This window comes from Olea europaea, unplaced genomic scaffold (genome assembly GCF_002742605.1).
Source record: "Olea europaea var. sylvestris unplaced genomic scaffold, O_europaea_v1 scaffold4880, whole genome shotgun sequence".
NCBI classification, from domain to species: Eukaryota; Viridiplantae; Streptophyta; class Magnoliopsida; order Lamiales; family Oleaceae; genus Olea; species Olea europaea.
The window spans coordinates 1-17,913 of NW_019263194.1; the positions used below are offsets into that span (position 1 = coordinate 1).

General features: G+C 28.1%; 1 protein-coding gene and 1 long non-coding RNA gene across 2 annotated transcripts; both read right to left on the bottom strand.

Annotated features, from left to right (window-relative positions):
* Window positions 1–7,282: 7,282 nt before the first annotated feature.
* On the bottom strand, window positions 7,283–9,216 carry LOC111388335 (probable inactive ATP-dependent zinc metalloprotease FTSHI 5, chloroplastic). The gene is made up of 3 exons (XM_023013014.1): window positions 8,610–9,216; window positions 7,793–7,873; window positions 7,283–7,631 (listed from the first exon to the last, which is right to left on the bottom strand). Exons 1-3 carry the CDS (start codon window positions 8,685–8,687, stop codon window positions 7,566–7,568), a joined length of 225 nt encoding a protein of 74 aa, XP_022868782.1. The 5' UTR covers window positions 8,688–9,216; the 3' UTR covers window positions 7,283–7,565.
* A 7,330-nt stretch (window positions 9,217–16,546) lies between these two features.
* Window positions 16,547–17,913, bottom strand: LOC111388336. The gene is made up of 3 exons (XR_002701551.1): window positions 17,867–17,913; window positions 17,049–17,129; window positions 16,547–16,887 (listed from the first exon to the last, which is right to left on the bottom strand). It is a non-coding gene; the product is annotated as an uncharacterized LOC111388336 (long non-coding RNA).

A 17,913-nucleotide genomic window follows, 5' to 3' on the forward strand; every position in this document is an offset into this window, starting at 1 on the left:
TAGATTTTTTTAGAATAGATTAAAAACTATGTAAATGTTATGGATGCACGTGCAAATTTATTTTATTGTAAGAATGTGTTTTCGAAAACGAGTTTCAGGAAAAACGGGTCTTGAAGAATCTCTACCAAGCAGGGTCATTTTCAACAAAAACAAGACTGCAAAGGATAGAATTCTTGAGCTTGAAATCTGGAGCAAGGGAAACAAATTTTAAATCCAAGCACTGATCGATTCACGCTAAGCATCATATATATTTAATTATAAATTTCAAGTTTATGTAATCAATTCTATATTTTACTCTTTTACTTTAAAGTTACCCCTTTTCATTTTTTCAAATTTCATCACAATAATCTATCCTTATTTCATAGTTTCACTTTAAGGCGTCAAACTCACACTAACAACAGCGGATGATGCGTCGTTACTTAAGCTTTCAACTGCGACCTCATCGGATTCTCTGTCCACGTCATCACCGACATTGAGATCATTCAATGAGCTACCAATATATGAATTGGCCGCCGTCCTCAAATCATAGTGCTCCACCGGAACCCTACTCCCCATTCACTTCACTGCCCTACAGAAAAACCATTTCTAATCATGCACTGATTAGTGATTATCCATGTGAAGAAAAGAGGGTTTAACGGCTACACAGACCTGTTTACCTTAGTGTGCCGAGCCTGTCGCTAGATTAGTAAAAACCCCAAAGCAAGAAACCTAGCCCGCCCACTGATGTCCGTACCAGCTTCCAAGCCGGCAAACTCGCTTTGCAGAAATTTCAGAAGAGAGAGAGAGAAAGGGTGGATCGGATGCTATATGAAGTTTACTTTTCTTTTTCCGTTTTTTCTTTTTTCTTACTTTTATTTCAACCCCAACCTTGGGGTGCCCATCGTCCCACGCCTAAAACTTTGTGAAAGAGGTAAATCGTAAAATATGTCCCAACAGGCCATCCCTTCTTCTATGTATCAATCAAAATGGAACATGTTATGAACATTATTCTAAAATGCTTTATAGACCGTTGCTCGATCCCATTAGTTTTAAAAAAATTTTTCTTTTTTAATAACACATTATTTAATAAAATAATATTACAAATATATCTAAAAGTTTTCTTATTTTTTAATTATACGATATCCATCAATGTACTATTCTAAAATATATTCTATAGCTAAAATGGGGCTCAAATAGGTCACTGTAAAAGTAATATTTGAAAATGTGTGAATAACATCTAATTTGTGAAAATAATTTAAATAGTTGAGAGGGTCAATTATAATAATCCATTCGTTTGCTCTTTTGATATGAATTTAATATCCAACAAATACTACAATTTCTTCATCTTCATTTAATATGCATTAAATATATTAATTGAAATCATTTATTCCATTCGTTCCATAAAGATAGTATTTATTTTTTCTCACTAATTAAGAAAATGTAGTTAATAAAGTTAAAATAATTATTTTTACTATTATTTTTCTTATCATATCCCTACATTAATGCAATTAATATTTGAAGTAATTAAATTTTGCATACAATATTCTTGGTCATTGTTTAATGCTAGAATCAAGGTAATTAACAACGATGACAAATTTATGATTGTGGGCCTTTTTTTATACTCCAAATACAAATGAATAAATGTCATGGAAGATGAAATATTTTTTAGTTTTTAATTTATTGTTTCAACAACAATTAAATAATGGAGTGATTTATATTTGTAATAACAAAGCACGCTAAATATTGGCATATTAGGAAACCAATATATTGACTACACTATCAAATAAGAAATATAACTGTAATTTGGAACAGACGAAAAAAAAACAGGATTACTTTTATGGGACGGATGGAGTATTATATATACACATTATGTCCCCCATTTACCTTCTTTGCATTTTTATATTCATTGAATAAATCAATTGGAATAAAACTCTCATAAGATCATATTTTGTTTCAAAAATTTTTTTTTAATGAATTTAATTTACTAGACAATCAAATGAAATGAATCTATAATATTGTTTAAATGATTAAATATATTAAATACATATTGAAAAACAAAAAGTAAAGTATTATTGAAATAATTGAATTATAGGAAGGTTAGAATCATCCAAAAAGTGATTCTTACTTAATATGATATTTAACATAATATAGATGTGTCACACTAAATTATTCTTATTAAAATATTAATTTTTTTTTATATATACTATATTCATCTACGTTACATTATAATATTGTCCTTATAATCCCTGTTTGGACTCCATTAAAATGTGATTTTGAGAGAAAAGGTGTTTTGTAATAGTGATTTTCTAGAAAAATATGTGATTAAAAATAAGATAATGTTTTGAATTTATGTATAACATCATTTTATGGGATAATGTGTGGTTGAAAATGAGTTTTGAACAAATGCATTTTTAAAATGATGGAGCCGAAACATGGACTAAAATTCATTCATTTAAACACTATAATATGCACACCAATTTGATATTTTTATCCCATTTTAAAGCTAGAAAAAAGGGAGAGTAATTGACAAAATTGTGAATAAAGCAAAAGGAAAGGAAAACCAGATTGTTCTCTATATAGGCAATTTCAGAGCTTAGTTATCTAAGTTGGTATTATTTTTAAAACTGATTATCTATATGAAAACAATTGCTTTGCCTTCTCAAGAAGATGGGAAATCCTTCATAAGAAAATGTAGTATATAAAGACAATTATTTTTCCTACATCATTAATATAAAACGTAGTATATAAAGACGAGAAAAGTATGTTTCCTACATCATTGATATAAAGTGTAGTATATAAAGATGAGAAAAGTATGTTTCCTACATCATTTATATATTTTTGTATTGATCTTACAATAAACTCTATCGTTTATATGTGCTTAATGTCATGAATTGGTATGTTATGTTCGTTTTAAAGGTCTCATCATTGCTTCACAGGTTTCATCTTGGGAAAGAAAAGATCTGATAAGAAAACTGGTTGTCTGAAATAATTATTTGAACTATGTCTACAATCTTGTTACATTTACACTTTTTCTTACACCTTCCCTTACACTCTTTCCATTTGGCAACATCTACACTCTTGATTTTGAACTCATCCATCACATCACTGTACAGATTTTCTCTACATAGAGAGAAATGCCAACCAAGTTGTCATGATTAATGTACATATAGCATTATTCATAAGTTAAACATAAAATCTGAAAGAATATAAAATGTTCAAAAGTATTTAATGAAGATAAATATTAGTGGATGAATGAGAGATGGATTTTATTATTGTCTATTTAAGTAAATTTACATAAGGTTAAAAATGTAATATAATTTTTTGAAAAAAAAAAAGATAAGTATATAAGAAGGGTAATTATATTCATACAACATTATTATTATTATTATTTAATTGCACCACAATTTAATTACAAGAAATGTTTACAGTATTTCCTTACTTTTGCTTTTATGATCTCAACATTTTTTCTCGTCGGATTGTCATTTTAACTTTCAATTAGTTAATATGTCTTGCCTCTAATCACGATTTTCATCCAAAAATTCTACTAATGTGCATTAAAAAGATGGATAAATATTTTGTTTAACTTTTGTATTAGTTATTTATTTTGGTTATTTAAAAATATGAGAGATAAATATTTTTTTTTTGGCACTCATAACAAACATTTTGGATGAATAGCATTTCGACATACAATGTGAAAATTAATAGATAATTGATGATAAAACACTTCAAAAAAAATAAAATTGAGAACATAAGTGTGAAAATAAGATAAACTTAGGGATATTCATTGTAATTAAAATGTGGTGTGGTTAATTAAAAATGTGGTGTGAATATATTTAGCCATATGAGAATGGTAGATGAAAATAGTAGCTTCCTTTATTAAACCTGATTATGTTCCATTTAAAAGAAATATTGCTAAAAACATTTATGTAAAAAATGTGTTTTGTGATGTTGTCGTGTGCGTGTGACAATTAGCTTTTGTTCGTTAAAGTTAATTTGAAAATCAATTTTCCTCAAATTCATTTTGAACTACACAATTTTTTTAGTAAAATAATTTTGCATGTGAATGCATTACTGTTTTCTACTTTTTAACAATATATTCACAAAAAAATAATAATAATAATAATAATTCCCCTTCAAATAATTCTCCAAAACAAACATTTAGTTGTTAATTAATCGAAAAGTTTGGTCACGTGGTAGACAAGAATTCAATGGTTGTCTAGTGCGTAGTCTTCGTAACAAGCAAGTATTTATAAACTTGTTCTCATTAAAACTAATATGATTTCATGTGTACTAGCATTTCTAAAGAAATTTTACATATCACACAACCCTAAGTGTATGAGTGAGAGTGGTTCAGTTTGGGTCGATCCTAAAGAGAATCGAATCAAGTACCAATGGTTGTTTTGAAAATTGAATCACCGGTTCCATCTCTAATTTGGAACTAAACCAAAACTAAGTTCCTTGTGTTGAGTTCTCGAATTCACCAATCAATGCAAAATGAAGTGTCTAACTATATACGTTTTCAAGTTATAATTGTTTTATATCTAAATTCTCTATAATATATTCATTAAAACGTTTTATATTGATGCTAATGATTTGCATTTTCCAAATTTAACTAAATGCAATAATTTACATCAAATGCTTAACTATTAAGTTGAATGAGTTCTTTAAAAACATGTTCCAATATCATTTCTATATTCTTTATACTTTTGAGGGGTTGAAAATGCTAACTTGAAAAGGATGAAAGGAATTCGAGCCTCTTATTAATCTAAAATTACATCTATGCAATTTAATGGATCAAGGTATATGAGTTTATAAATAATACAATATTAAATTGAATATGAATTTGATGTACCATTGTAAAATTGATAAGGAAAAAAAATGATTGGTGCTTTGCACTAAAAATAAATTTTTTTTTTTTTAAATGAGTTTTTTTGGTTCTTAATATTAGAATAAAAAACAATAACAAAATCAACTAGTTCTCAATTTTAATGTCCAGAATCAATTAGAACTTAAGTAGAGCCAGATCGAATCGATTGATTCTAGTTCTGGTTCAATTCATTGATTCTAGTAACTCCTCCGTATAAGCGTTACTACATTCATGTTTTGTGATAGATTAATTGTATTCAATTGTTGTCTTGTACGTGATGATGATTAGTTGTTATCATAAAAAATGTTCGGTTGTCATGATCAACAAATATTTATAAACTCGTCATTATATACCGACAAAATTTCCTTAGTGTACTAGTACTATTAAAGAAATCATACGTAGCACACATGCTATATATTGTTATAACATTCATATTTTGTGACCTGATTAATTCCCTTAATTATTGTTGTGTCAACGATTTGTTGTTAATAATAGAAAAGTCTAACATCGTGATCGACATGCATTTATAAACTTATCCTCGTATACTTTGACAAAATTACCTTCTGTATACTATTACTATTAATCCCATGTTTAGTAGCGATTAAAATTTAAATTTTAATCTAAACAAAATTCGACAATTAATTTTAAACACGTATTCCGTGAATCTATATAAAATCAACTAAATATTTAATTTTAATCCCTACCAAACAGTGACTAAAAATATTTTATATAGAATATAGGCTATAGATGTATTCGTGTATGATGATCATATGTTTCAATTAGAATTTACCTAATGAAAAGTAAGCAAATAAAACCCGATTTTCTTAACTTTTTTATTTAATTGCAAGAAATGGCCTAACTTCCTCAATAAGCAAATAAGAAAAAATAATATGCTCTACACAAACACACAAAACGAAAATCAGTACATTAAACCCAACTCAAACAATATTCAATTCAACTCCAATACAAAAAATAAATAAAAAGAAATTAAAACTTTCAGGAACTATAATTCATCACAAGCATCTTTACTTGGAGTTGAAGACTTTGAGACCTTTGCTGTAATTGATGTGAAATTTCATAATTTTACTTCTTAGCTTGTTCGAGTCCCATTCTTAGGAAAAAAAATGCATCATTCTACAGTATTTTGACATAATTTCAATCACACATCATAAAATAATATTACACGCAAATTCAAAAAACTTTTTTATTTTTTAATCACAAATTTCTTATCAATACACTACTCAAAAATTCATTTTTTTCACTCCAAATGAGGCTCAAACACCAATGAATGCAAATTAATGGCAAATTTTAGAATCCTCCCCTAAAACTTATAATATCGCAGAGACACTTTTTCTCTTTTCAGAAATTTCGAAAACAACCACTATTTAACATAAATTTCTTATTTTGTCTTTCCCTCTTATATTATACTTACTTATGTGATTACATTTACTTTTTTACCTTTTTTTCCCCTTAATTTTAATTTACACAATTAAATTATTTTTTAAAAGTTTATTTTTATATTTCTGTATAAAGTTATTTAGCTCTTATTTGATGAAAATTTTTAGCAGATTTTGATAAAAATTAATGAAATATGTGGTTAAAAAGTTGTGGATATCATGAAATATATAATTAAAATTAATTATTAATTTTAACTTAAATCAAAATTTAGATTTTAATTTCTACCAAATGGAGACTTAAAAATATTTTTGATGATCCAATAATAAAAGATGAAATAAAAAGAATGTAGGATTTAAACATTTAATGCGATATTTTTGCATCTTTATAATTATAAGGGGCGTAAAAAATTCAAAAATTAGAGAAAATACGACTCAAATATGAAATAGAAAACATTTAAGGATTTTCAACTAGCTTTATAAAGCCCCCCTTTCGTAGCAATTTTACATCCCAAAAAATCAATTTTTTTACCATTATTTTACTATTCCCACCATCATTTTTGCCTTCTTATCTCATAATCACTAACGAAGATGCTTTAAATTATGCTAAGAGTTAATTTGTTAATTATTTTACTATTGTACTTAATGATTTTCACCAGGCTTTATTAAAACTCTTGTACTTGAAACATGATTTAATAAATTTATTTATAACAATACTTGTCATGGTATTGAAATTTTTAACTAGATTTATTAAATATTTATAAAACATTTTTCATGTTGATTTGTTAATTATTTATCAATCATATTTGAATAAAAAAAAAATCTTATTAATAATTTTTCAAATTTCATATAAGATTTATAACGGTGTTCTTTTAACTAAAATGGTTTCATCAAAAAGAAAAGTATGAAAGAGTATAAATTATGAAATAAAAAGGAAATAAATAGTTTAAACAGAACAATAAAATTTTTAATAAAATACAAGAGTAAAATTAGAAATGTAGCATTTGTTACAAAAATTAAATGTCAACGAAAGTTTCTAAAATTTTTAAAAAGGGAGGGGTTATGTTTTTTATTTGCTCCAAATATTTATTACATATCAATCATAAATGCATAATCTATCGTTTTCCACTCTACCTTACCAAACATGTCATTAGAATACATAATTATGTACAAACAACACTGGGAGAAAAACCAAAAAGTATTGTGAAGGAAAATTGAAAAATCTCGTCAGCCCTACTCTTGAACTATGCCTGTATTATAATTATATCCGGTGGAACGACTAGCATCCAAGCGCACATGAAACTCGACCGACATCTTTTTCGACACTAGTTGGCGGCATTTAAAAGTGCAGTACCCGATGATTTTTCATCGAGAAGTCTACTAACCACGGCCTGCAAAATGAAAATAGGTTACTCTTTTCTGTTTCTTTTACTTCTACAGAGTGAATTTTAGAAGCTGAGCCCAGCATAGCAACATTTCCTCCCATTCCAGAATGAATGATATGCGAGTGAAATCAAATTTCAGTATTTCATGTACAGCTTGGAAACTATACCTCTTCAGCACTGGTACTTGAAAGAAAAAATGGCTCTCTTTCTCGAATCCCACCATTGTCTGCAATAATTCTTTCGAGATCCTGCAGAAATATGGATGAGCTTGTCGATATTCCAAAAAAGAATAAAAATAGGATCTTGCTACTTAAGTCATGGAAATCCTTAGAATTTAAACAGATTAATATAAGAAACACCATTACCTGTGTGTATAGAAACACACACGTACAGTGTCTGCACATCCCTTCTCTGCACTATTTCTTTCTTTCTTTCTATTTTTTTGAGTTCATTTTTTTAGTTTTTGCTCTGCCTTCAGTCGATAAAATGATTTGGGGATTTAACTTTGAGAATCACAGGAATGTTTACTTCTAATGCATCCTCAAAGTGCATTAGGAGCATTCTTCCAGTCATCTCTCTAAAGCATTTGAGATGTTCATGGAATTCAGGTTCAGTCATATAGATAATGAGACAGTTTAGCATTTTGTTTACAGAAAGAAGGCTGCAAATAGTATTCTACTCATTTGGTGAAAGAAGTTTTGGAAAGACAAACGGAATATTAAGCATATTGGGACAATGAATAAGTCCTAGTTTAAGCAAAGACCACACTAGGATGAAACTAATGGCAATGAGGAGACATCACTAAAAATCTTCTCCATATTTACAACGTAACACTGCAAGATTAAATCCCCGACCCGTAAAGCAAATTAGTTTGGCCAAGAAGTTCAGCTAATAGATCCAAAATAGACCAAGAACAATTGCCTATTCAATCTAGCAGTCCTTGAACTTAATGCTTGGTTTCACCGTCGAAATTGAAAGACATACCCTTCCTGTCAAGATTTCATACTGTAGCAGTTCTTCCACAATCTTCTCCAGCACTAGACGATTTTTCTGAAGCATCATTTTCGCCTTATCATATGCCAAGTAATAAATCTGTACAAAATTCTCATTTACATCAAAAATTGTATTTAACAATATCCAGTTTCACTTCCCTGATTTTCAAGCAAATAATGTGATAATAAAACAAATCTTCCCTCCATGGACTAGGATTCACAGCTATGCCCAAAATTATTTGCAGTGCAAACTCAGGGTACTGGTTTGGGGGAGTCAAAGGCAACCATGTCATGATCATAAGAAAATGCAAAAATTATATCAACCTAATTTTCTTGTATTCTCTTAGAAGAGATCACAATCCTAGAAAGGACCAGAGATCTTGTCAGTCTAATAGATAAAGAAAGCAGGAAGAATATAATAATACTTCAAAGTAAAACATACCATCATTATTTCTATTACTAGGCCTCTATAATAATATTCAGTAACTAATAAAAGAGTATGCCGGATTTATAATAAGTTTAGCTAACTGTGATTTGATTAAATCTGGTAGTGTGAATAATTATAAACAAATAAAAGAAGAGTAAAATACAATAACAATACAAGAAAAATATTTATTTTGTAACTAAAAACTAACAGCAGTAGAACCAGAAAATGGGACAGAAGATAATCACGTATTATATTATCAACTTCCAGAAAACTTAATTAATTAAATAGAGGATTAAAAGACCATTCATAGGTCAGTTTAATGTAGATTTTTTTAGAATAGATTAAAAACTATGTAAATGTTATGGATGCACGTGCAAATTTATTTTATTGTAAGAATGTGTTTTCAAAAACGAGTTTCAGGAAAAACGGGTCTTGAAGAATCTCTACCAAGCAGGGTCATTTTCAACAAAAACAAGACTGCAAAGGATAGAATTCTTGAGCTTGGAATCTGGAGCAAGGGAAACAAATTTTAAATCCAAGCACTGATCGATTCACGCTAAGCATCATATATATTTAATTATAAATTTCAAGTTTATGTAATCAATTCTATATTTTACTCTTTTACTTTAAAGTTACCCCTTTTCATTTTTTCAAATTTCATCACAATAATCTATCCTTATTTCATAGTTTCACTTTAAGGCGTCAAACTCACACTAACAACAGCGGATGATGCGTCGTTACTTAAGCTTTCAACTGCGACCTCATCGGATTCTCTGTCCACGTCATCACCGACATTGAGATCATTCAATGAGCTACCAATATATGAATTGGCCGCCGTCCTCAAATCATAGTGCTCCACCGGAACCCTACTCCCCATTCACTTCACTGCCCTACAGAAAAACCATTTCTAATCATGCACTGATTAGTGATTATCCATGTGAAGAAAAGAGGGTTTAACGGCTACACAGACCTGTTTACCTTAGTGTGCCGAGCCTGTCGCTAGATTAGTAAAAACCCCAAAGCAAGAAACCTAGCCCGCCCACTGATGTCCGTACCAGCTTCCAAGCCAGCAAACTCGCTTTGCAGAAATTTCAGAAGAGAGAGAGAGAGAAAGGGTGGATCGGATGCTATATGAAGTTTACTTTTCTTTTTCCATTTTTTCTTTTTTCTTACTTTTATTTCAACCCCAACCTTCGGGTGCCCATCGTCCCACTCCTAAAACTTTGTGAAAGAGGTAAATCGTAAAATATGTCCCAACAGGCCATCCCTTCTTCTATGTATCAATCAAAATGGAACATGTTATGAATATTATTCTAAAATGCTTTATAGACCGTTGCTGGATCCCATTAGTTTTAAAAAAAATTTTCTTTTTTAATAACACATTATTTAATAAAATAATATTACAAATATATCTAAAAGTTTTCTTATTTTTTAATTATACGATATCCATCAATGTAATATTCTAAAATATATTCTATAGCTAAAATGGGGCTCAAATAGGTCACTGTAAAAGTAATATTTGAAAATGTGTGAATAACATCTAATTTGTGAAAATAATTTAAATAGTTGAGAGGGTCAATTATAATAATCCATTCGTTTGCTCTTTTGATATGAATTTAATATCCAACAAATACTACAATTTCTTCATCTTCATTTAATATGCATTAAATATATTAATTGAAATCATTTATTCCATTCGTTCCATAAAGATAGTATTTATTTTTTCTCACTAATTAAGAAAATGTAGTTAATAAAGTTAAAATAATTATTTTTACTATTATTTTTCTTATCATATCCCTACATTAATGCAATTAATATTTGAAGTAATTAAATTTTGCATACAATATTCTTGGTCATTGTTTAATGCTAGAATCAAGGTAATTAACAACGATGACAAATTTATGATTGTGGGCCTTTTTTTATACTCCAAATACAAATGAATAAATGTCATGGAAGATGAAATATTTTTTAGTTTTTAATTTATTGTTTCAACAACAATTAAATAATGGAGTGATTTATATTTGTAATAACAAAGCACGCTAAATATTGGCATATTAGGAAACCAATATATTGACTACACTATCAAATAAGAAATATAACTGTAATTTGGAACAGACGAAAAAAAAACAGGATTACTTTTATGGGACGGATGGAGTACTATATATACACATTATGTCCCCCATTTACCTTCTTTGCATTTTTATATTCATTGAATAAATCAATTGGAATAAAACTCTCATAAGATCATATTTTGTTTCAAAAAAATTTTTTTAATGAATTTAATTTACTAGACAATCAAATGAAATGAATCTATAATATTGTTTAAATGATTAAATATATTAAATACATATTGAAAAACAAAAAGTAAAGTATTATTGAAATAATTGAATTATAGGAAGGTTAGAATCATCCAAAAAGTGATTCTTACTTAATATGATATTTAACATAATATAGATGTGTCACACTAAATTATTCTTATTAAAATATTAATTTTTTTTTATATATACTATATTCATCTACGTTACATTATAATATTGTCCTTATAATCCCTGTTTGGACTCCATTAAAATGAGATTTTGAGAGAAAAGGTGTTTTGTAATAGTGATTTTCTAGAAAAATATGTGATTAAAAATAAGATAATGTTTTGAATTTATGTATAACATCATTTTATGGGATAATGTGTGGTTGAAAATGAGTTTTGGACAAATGCATTTTTAAAATGATGGAGCCGAAACATGGACTAAAATTCATTCATTTAAACACTATAATATGCACACCAATTTGATATTTTTATCCCATTTTAAAGCTAGAAAAAAGGGAGAGTAATTGACAAAATTGTGAATAAAGCAAAAGGAAAGGAAAACCAGATTGTTCTCTATATAGGCAATTTCAGAGCTTAGTTATCTAAGTTGGTATTATTTTTAAAACTGATTATCTATATGAAAACAATTGCTTTGCCTTCTCAAGAAGATGGGAAATCCTTCATAAGAAAATGTAGTATATAAAGACAATTATTTTTCCTACATCATTAATATAAAACGTAGTATATAAAGACGAGAAAAGTATGTTTCCTACATCATTGATATAAAGTGTAGTATATAAAGATGAGAAAAGTATGTTTCCTACATCATTTATATATTTTTGTATTGATCTTACAATAAACTCTATCGTTTATATGTGCTTAATGTCATGAATTGGTATGTTATGTTCGTTTTAAAGGTCTCATCATTGCTTCACAGGTTTCATCTTGGGAAAGAAAAGATCTGATAAGAAAACTGGTTGTCTGAAATAATTATTTGAACTATGTCTACAATCTTGTTACATTTACACTTTTTCTTACACCTTCCCTTACACTCTTTCCACTTGGCAACATCTACACTCTTGATTTTGAACTCATCCATCATATCACTGTACAGATTTTCTCTACGTAAAGAGAAATGCCAACCAAGTTGTCATGGTTAATGTACATATAGCATTATTCATAAGTTAAACATAAAATCTGAAAGAATATAAAATGTTCAAAAGTATTTAATGAAGATAAATATTAGTGGATGGATGAGAGATGGATTTTATTATTATTATTATTTAATTGCACCACAATTTAATTACAAGAAATGTTTACAGTATTTGCTTACTTTTGCTTTTATGATCTCAACATTTTTTCTCGTCGGATTATCAGTTTTAACTTTCAATTAGTTAATATGTCTTGCCTCTAATCACGATTTTCATCCAAAAATTCTACTAATGTGCATTAAAAAGATGGATAAATATTTTGTTTAACTTTTGTATTAGTTATTTATTTTGGTTATTTAAAAATATGAGAGATAAATATTTTTTTTTTGGCACTCATAACAAACATTTTGGATGAATAGCATTTCGACATACAATGTGAAAATTAATAGATAATTGATGATAAAACACTTCAAAAAAAAAATTGAGAACATAAGTGTGAAAATAAGATAAACTTAGGGATATTCATTGTAATTAAAATGTGGTGTGGTTAATTAAAAATGTGGTGTGAATATATTTAGCCATATGAGAATGGTAGATGAAAATAGTAGCTTCCTTTATTAAACCTGATTATGTTCCATTTAAAAGAAATATTGCTAAACATTTATGTAAAAAATGTGTTTTGTGATGTTGTCGTGTGCGTGTGACAATTAGCTTTTGTTCGTTAAAGTTAATTTGAAAATCAATTTTCTTCAAATTCATTTTGAACTACACAATTTTTTAATAAAATAATTTTGCATGTGAATGCATTACTGTTTTCTACTTTTTAACAATATATTCACAAAAAAAAAATAATAATAATAATTTCCCTTCAAATAATTCTCCAAAACAAACATTTAGTTGTTAATTAATCGAAAAGTTTGGTCACGTGGTAGACAAGAATTCAATGGTTGTCTAGTGCGTAGTCTTCGTAACAAGCAAGTATTTATAAACTTGTTCTCATTAAAACTAATATGATTTCATGTGTACTAGCATTTCTAAAGAAATTTTACATATCACACAACCCTAAGTGTATGAGTGAGAGTGGTTCAGTTTGGGTCGATCCTAAAGAGAATCGAATCAAGTACCAATGGTTGTTTTGAAAATTGAATCACCGGTTCCATCTCTAATTTGGAACTAAACCAAAACTAAGTTCCATGTGTTGAGTTCTCGAATTCACCAATCAATGCAAATGAAGTGTCTAACTATATACGTTTTCAAGTTATAATTGTTTTATATCTAAATTCTCTATAATATATTCATTAAAACGTTTTATATTGATGCTAATGATTTGCATTTTCCAAATTTAACTAAATGCAATAATTTACATCAAATGCTTAACTATTAAGTTGAATGAGTTCTTTAAAAACATGTTCCAATATCATTTCTATATTCTTTATACTTTTGAGGGGTTGAAAATGCTAACTTGAAAAGGATGAAAGGAATTCGAGCCTCTTATTAATCTAAAATTACATCTATGCAATTTAATGGATCAAGGTATATGAGTTTATAAATAATACAATATTAAATTGAATATGAATTTGATGTACCATTGTAAAATTGATAAGGAAAAAAAATGATTGGTGCTTTGCACTAAAAATAAATTTTTTTTTTTTTAAATGAGTTTTTTTGGTTCTTAATATTAGAATAAAAAACAATACCAAAATCAACTAGTTCTCAATTTTAATGTCCAGAATCAATTAGAACTTAAGTAGAGCCAGATCGAATCGATTGATTCTAGTTCTGGTTCAATTCATTGATTCTAGTAACTCCTCCGTATAAGTGTTACTACATTCATGTTTTGTGATAGATTAATTGTATTCAATTGTTGTCTTGTACGTGATGATGATTAGTTGTCATCATAAAAAATGTTCGGTTGTCATGATCAACAAATATTTATAAACTCGTCATTATATACCGACAAAATTTCCTTAGTGTACTAGTCCTATTAAAGAAATCATACGTAGCACACATGCTATATATTGTTATAACATTCATATTTTGTGACCTGATTAATTCCCTTAATTATTGTTGTGTCAACGATTTGTTGTTAATAATAGAAAAGTCTAACATCGTGATCGACATGCATTTATAAACTTATCCTCGTATACTTTGACAAAATTACCTTCTGTATACAATTACTATTAATCCCATGTTTAGTAGCAAATTTTAATCTAAACACAATTCGACAATTAATTTTAAACATGTATTCCGTGGATCTATATAAAATCGACTAAATATTTAATTTTAATCCTCACCAAACAGCGACTAGAAATATTTTATATAGAACGCAGGCTATAGATGTATTCATGTATGATGATCATATGTTTCAATTAGAATTTACCTAATGAAAAGTAAGCAAATAAAACCCGATTTTCTTAACTTTTTTTATTTAATTGCAAGAAATGGCCTAACTTCCTCAATAAGCAAATAAGAAAAAATAATATGCTCTACACAAACACACAAAACGAAAATCAGTACATTAAACCCAACTCAAACAATATTCAATTCAACTCCAATACAAAAAATAAATAAAAAGAAATTAAAACTTTCAGGAACTATAATTCATCACAAGCATCTTTACTTGGAGTTGAAGACTTTGAGACCTTTGCTGTAATTGATGTGAAATTTCATAATTTTACTTCTTAGCTTGTTCGAGTCCCATTCTTAGGAAAAAAAATGCATCATTCTACAGTATTTTGACATAATTTCAATCACACATCATAAAATAATATTACACGCAAATTCAAAAAACTTTCTTATTTTTTAATCACAAATTTCTTATCAATACACTACTCAAAAATTCATTTTTTTCACTCCAAATGAGGCTCAAACACCAATGAATGCAAATTAATGGCAAAATTTAGAGCAAATTTTAGAATCCTCCCCTAAAACTTATAATATCGCAGAGACACTTTTTCTCTTTTCAGAAATTTCGAAAACAACCACTATTTAACATAAATTTCTTATTTTGTCCTTCCCTCTTATATTATACTTACTTATATGATTACATTTACATTTTTACCTTTTTTTCCCCTTAATTTTAATTTACACAATTAAATTATTTTTTAAAAGTTGATTTTTATATTTCTGTATAAAGTTATTTAGCTCTTATTTGATGGAAATTTTTAGCAGATTTTGATAAAAATTAATGAAATATGTGGTTAAAAAGTTGTAGATATCATGAAATATATAATTAAAATTAATTATTAATTTTAACTTAAATCAAAATTTAGATTTTAATTTCTACCAAATGGAGACTTAAAAAATATTTTTGATGATCCAATAATAAAAGATGAAATAAAAAGAATGTAGGATTTAAACATTTAATGCGATATTTTTGCATCTTTATAATTATAAGGGGCGTAAAAAATTCAAAAATTAGAGAAAATACTACTCAAATATGAAATAGAAAACATTTAAGAATTTTCAACTAGCTTTATAAAGCCCCCCTTTCGTAGCAATTTTACATCCCAAAAAATCAATTTTTTTACCATTATTTTACTATTCCCACCATCATTTTTGCCTTCTTATCTCATAATCACTAACGAAGATGCTTTAAATTATGCTAAGAGTTAATTTGTTAATTATTTTACTATTGTACTTAATGATTTTCACCAGGCTTTATTAAAAATCTTTTACTTGAAATATGATTTAATAAATTTATTTATAACAATACTTGTCATGGTATTGAAATTTTTAACTAGATTTATTAAATATTTATAAAACATTTTTCATGTTGATTTGTTAATTATTTATCAATCATATTTGAATTAAAAAAAAATCTTATTAATAATTTTTCAAATTTCATATAAGATTTATAATGGTGTTCTTTTAACTAAAATGGTTTCATCAAAAAGAAGAGTATGAAAGAGTATAACTTATGAAATAAAAAAGGAAATAAATAGTTTAAACAGAACAATAAAATTTTTAATAAAATACAAGAGTAAAATGAGAAATGTAGCATTTGTTACAAAAATTAAATGTCAACGGAGGTTTCTAAAACTTTTAAAAAGGGAGGGGGTGTGTTTTTTATTTGCTCCAAATATTTATTACATATCAATCATAAATGCATAATCTATCGTTTTCCACTCTACCTTACCAAACATGTCATTAGAATACATAATTATGTACAAACAACACTGGGAGAAAAACCAAAAAGTATTGTGAAGGAAAATTGAAAAATCTCGTCAGCCCTACGCTTGAATTATGCCTGTATTATAAATATATCCGGTGGAACGACTAGCATCCAAGCGCACATGAAACTCGACCGACATCTTTTTCGACACTAGTTGGCGGCATTTAAAAGTGCAGTACCCGATGATTTTTCATCGAGAAGTCTACTAACCACGGCCTGCAAAATGAAAATAGGTTACTCTTTTCTGTTTCTTTTACTTCTACAGAGTGAATTTTAGAAGCTGAGCCCAGCATAGCAACATTTCCTCCCATTCCAGAATGAATGATATGCGAGTGAAATCAAATTTCAGTATTTCATGTACAGCTTGGAAACTATACCTCTTCAGCACTGGTACTTGAAAGAAAAAATGGCTCTCTTTCTCGAATCCCACCATTGTCTGCAATAATTCTTTCGAGATCCTGCAGAAATATGGATGAGCTTGTCGATATTCCAAAAAAGAATAAAAATAGGATCTTGCTACTTAAGTCATGGAAATCCTTAGAATTTAAACAGATTAATATAAGAAACACCATTACCTGTGTGTATAGAAACACACACGTACAGTGTCTGCACATCCCTTCTCTGCACTATTTCTTTCTTTCTTTCTATTTTTTTGAGTTCATTTTTTGAGTTTTTGCTCTGCCCTCAGTCGATAAAATGATTTGGGGATTTAACTTTGAGAATCACAGGAATGTTTACTTCTAATGCATCCTCAAAGTGCATTAGGAGCATTCTTCCAGTCATCTCTCTAAAGCATTTGAGATGTTCATGGAATTCAGGTTCAGTCATATAGATAATGAGACAGTTTAGCATTTTGTTTACAGAAAGAAGGCTGCAAATAGTATTCTACTCATTTGGTGAAAGAAGTTTTGGAAAGACAAACGGAATATTAAGCATATTGGGACAATGAATAAGTCCTAGTTTAAGCAAAGACCACACTAGGATGAAACTAATGGCAATGAGGAGACATCACTAAAAATCTTCTCCATATTTACAACGTAACACTGCAAGATTATATCCCCGACCCGTAAAGCAAATTAGTTTGGCCAAGAAGTTCAGCTAATAGATCCAAAATAGACCAAGAACAATTGCCTATTCAATCTAGCAGTCCTTGAACTTAAATGCTTGGTTTCACCGTCGAAATTGAAAGACATACCCTTCCTGTCAAGATTTCATACTGTAGCAGTTCTTCCACAATCTTCT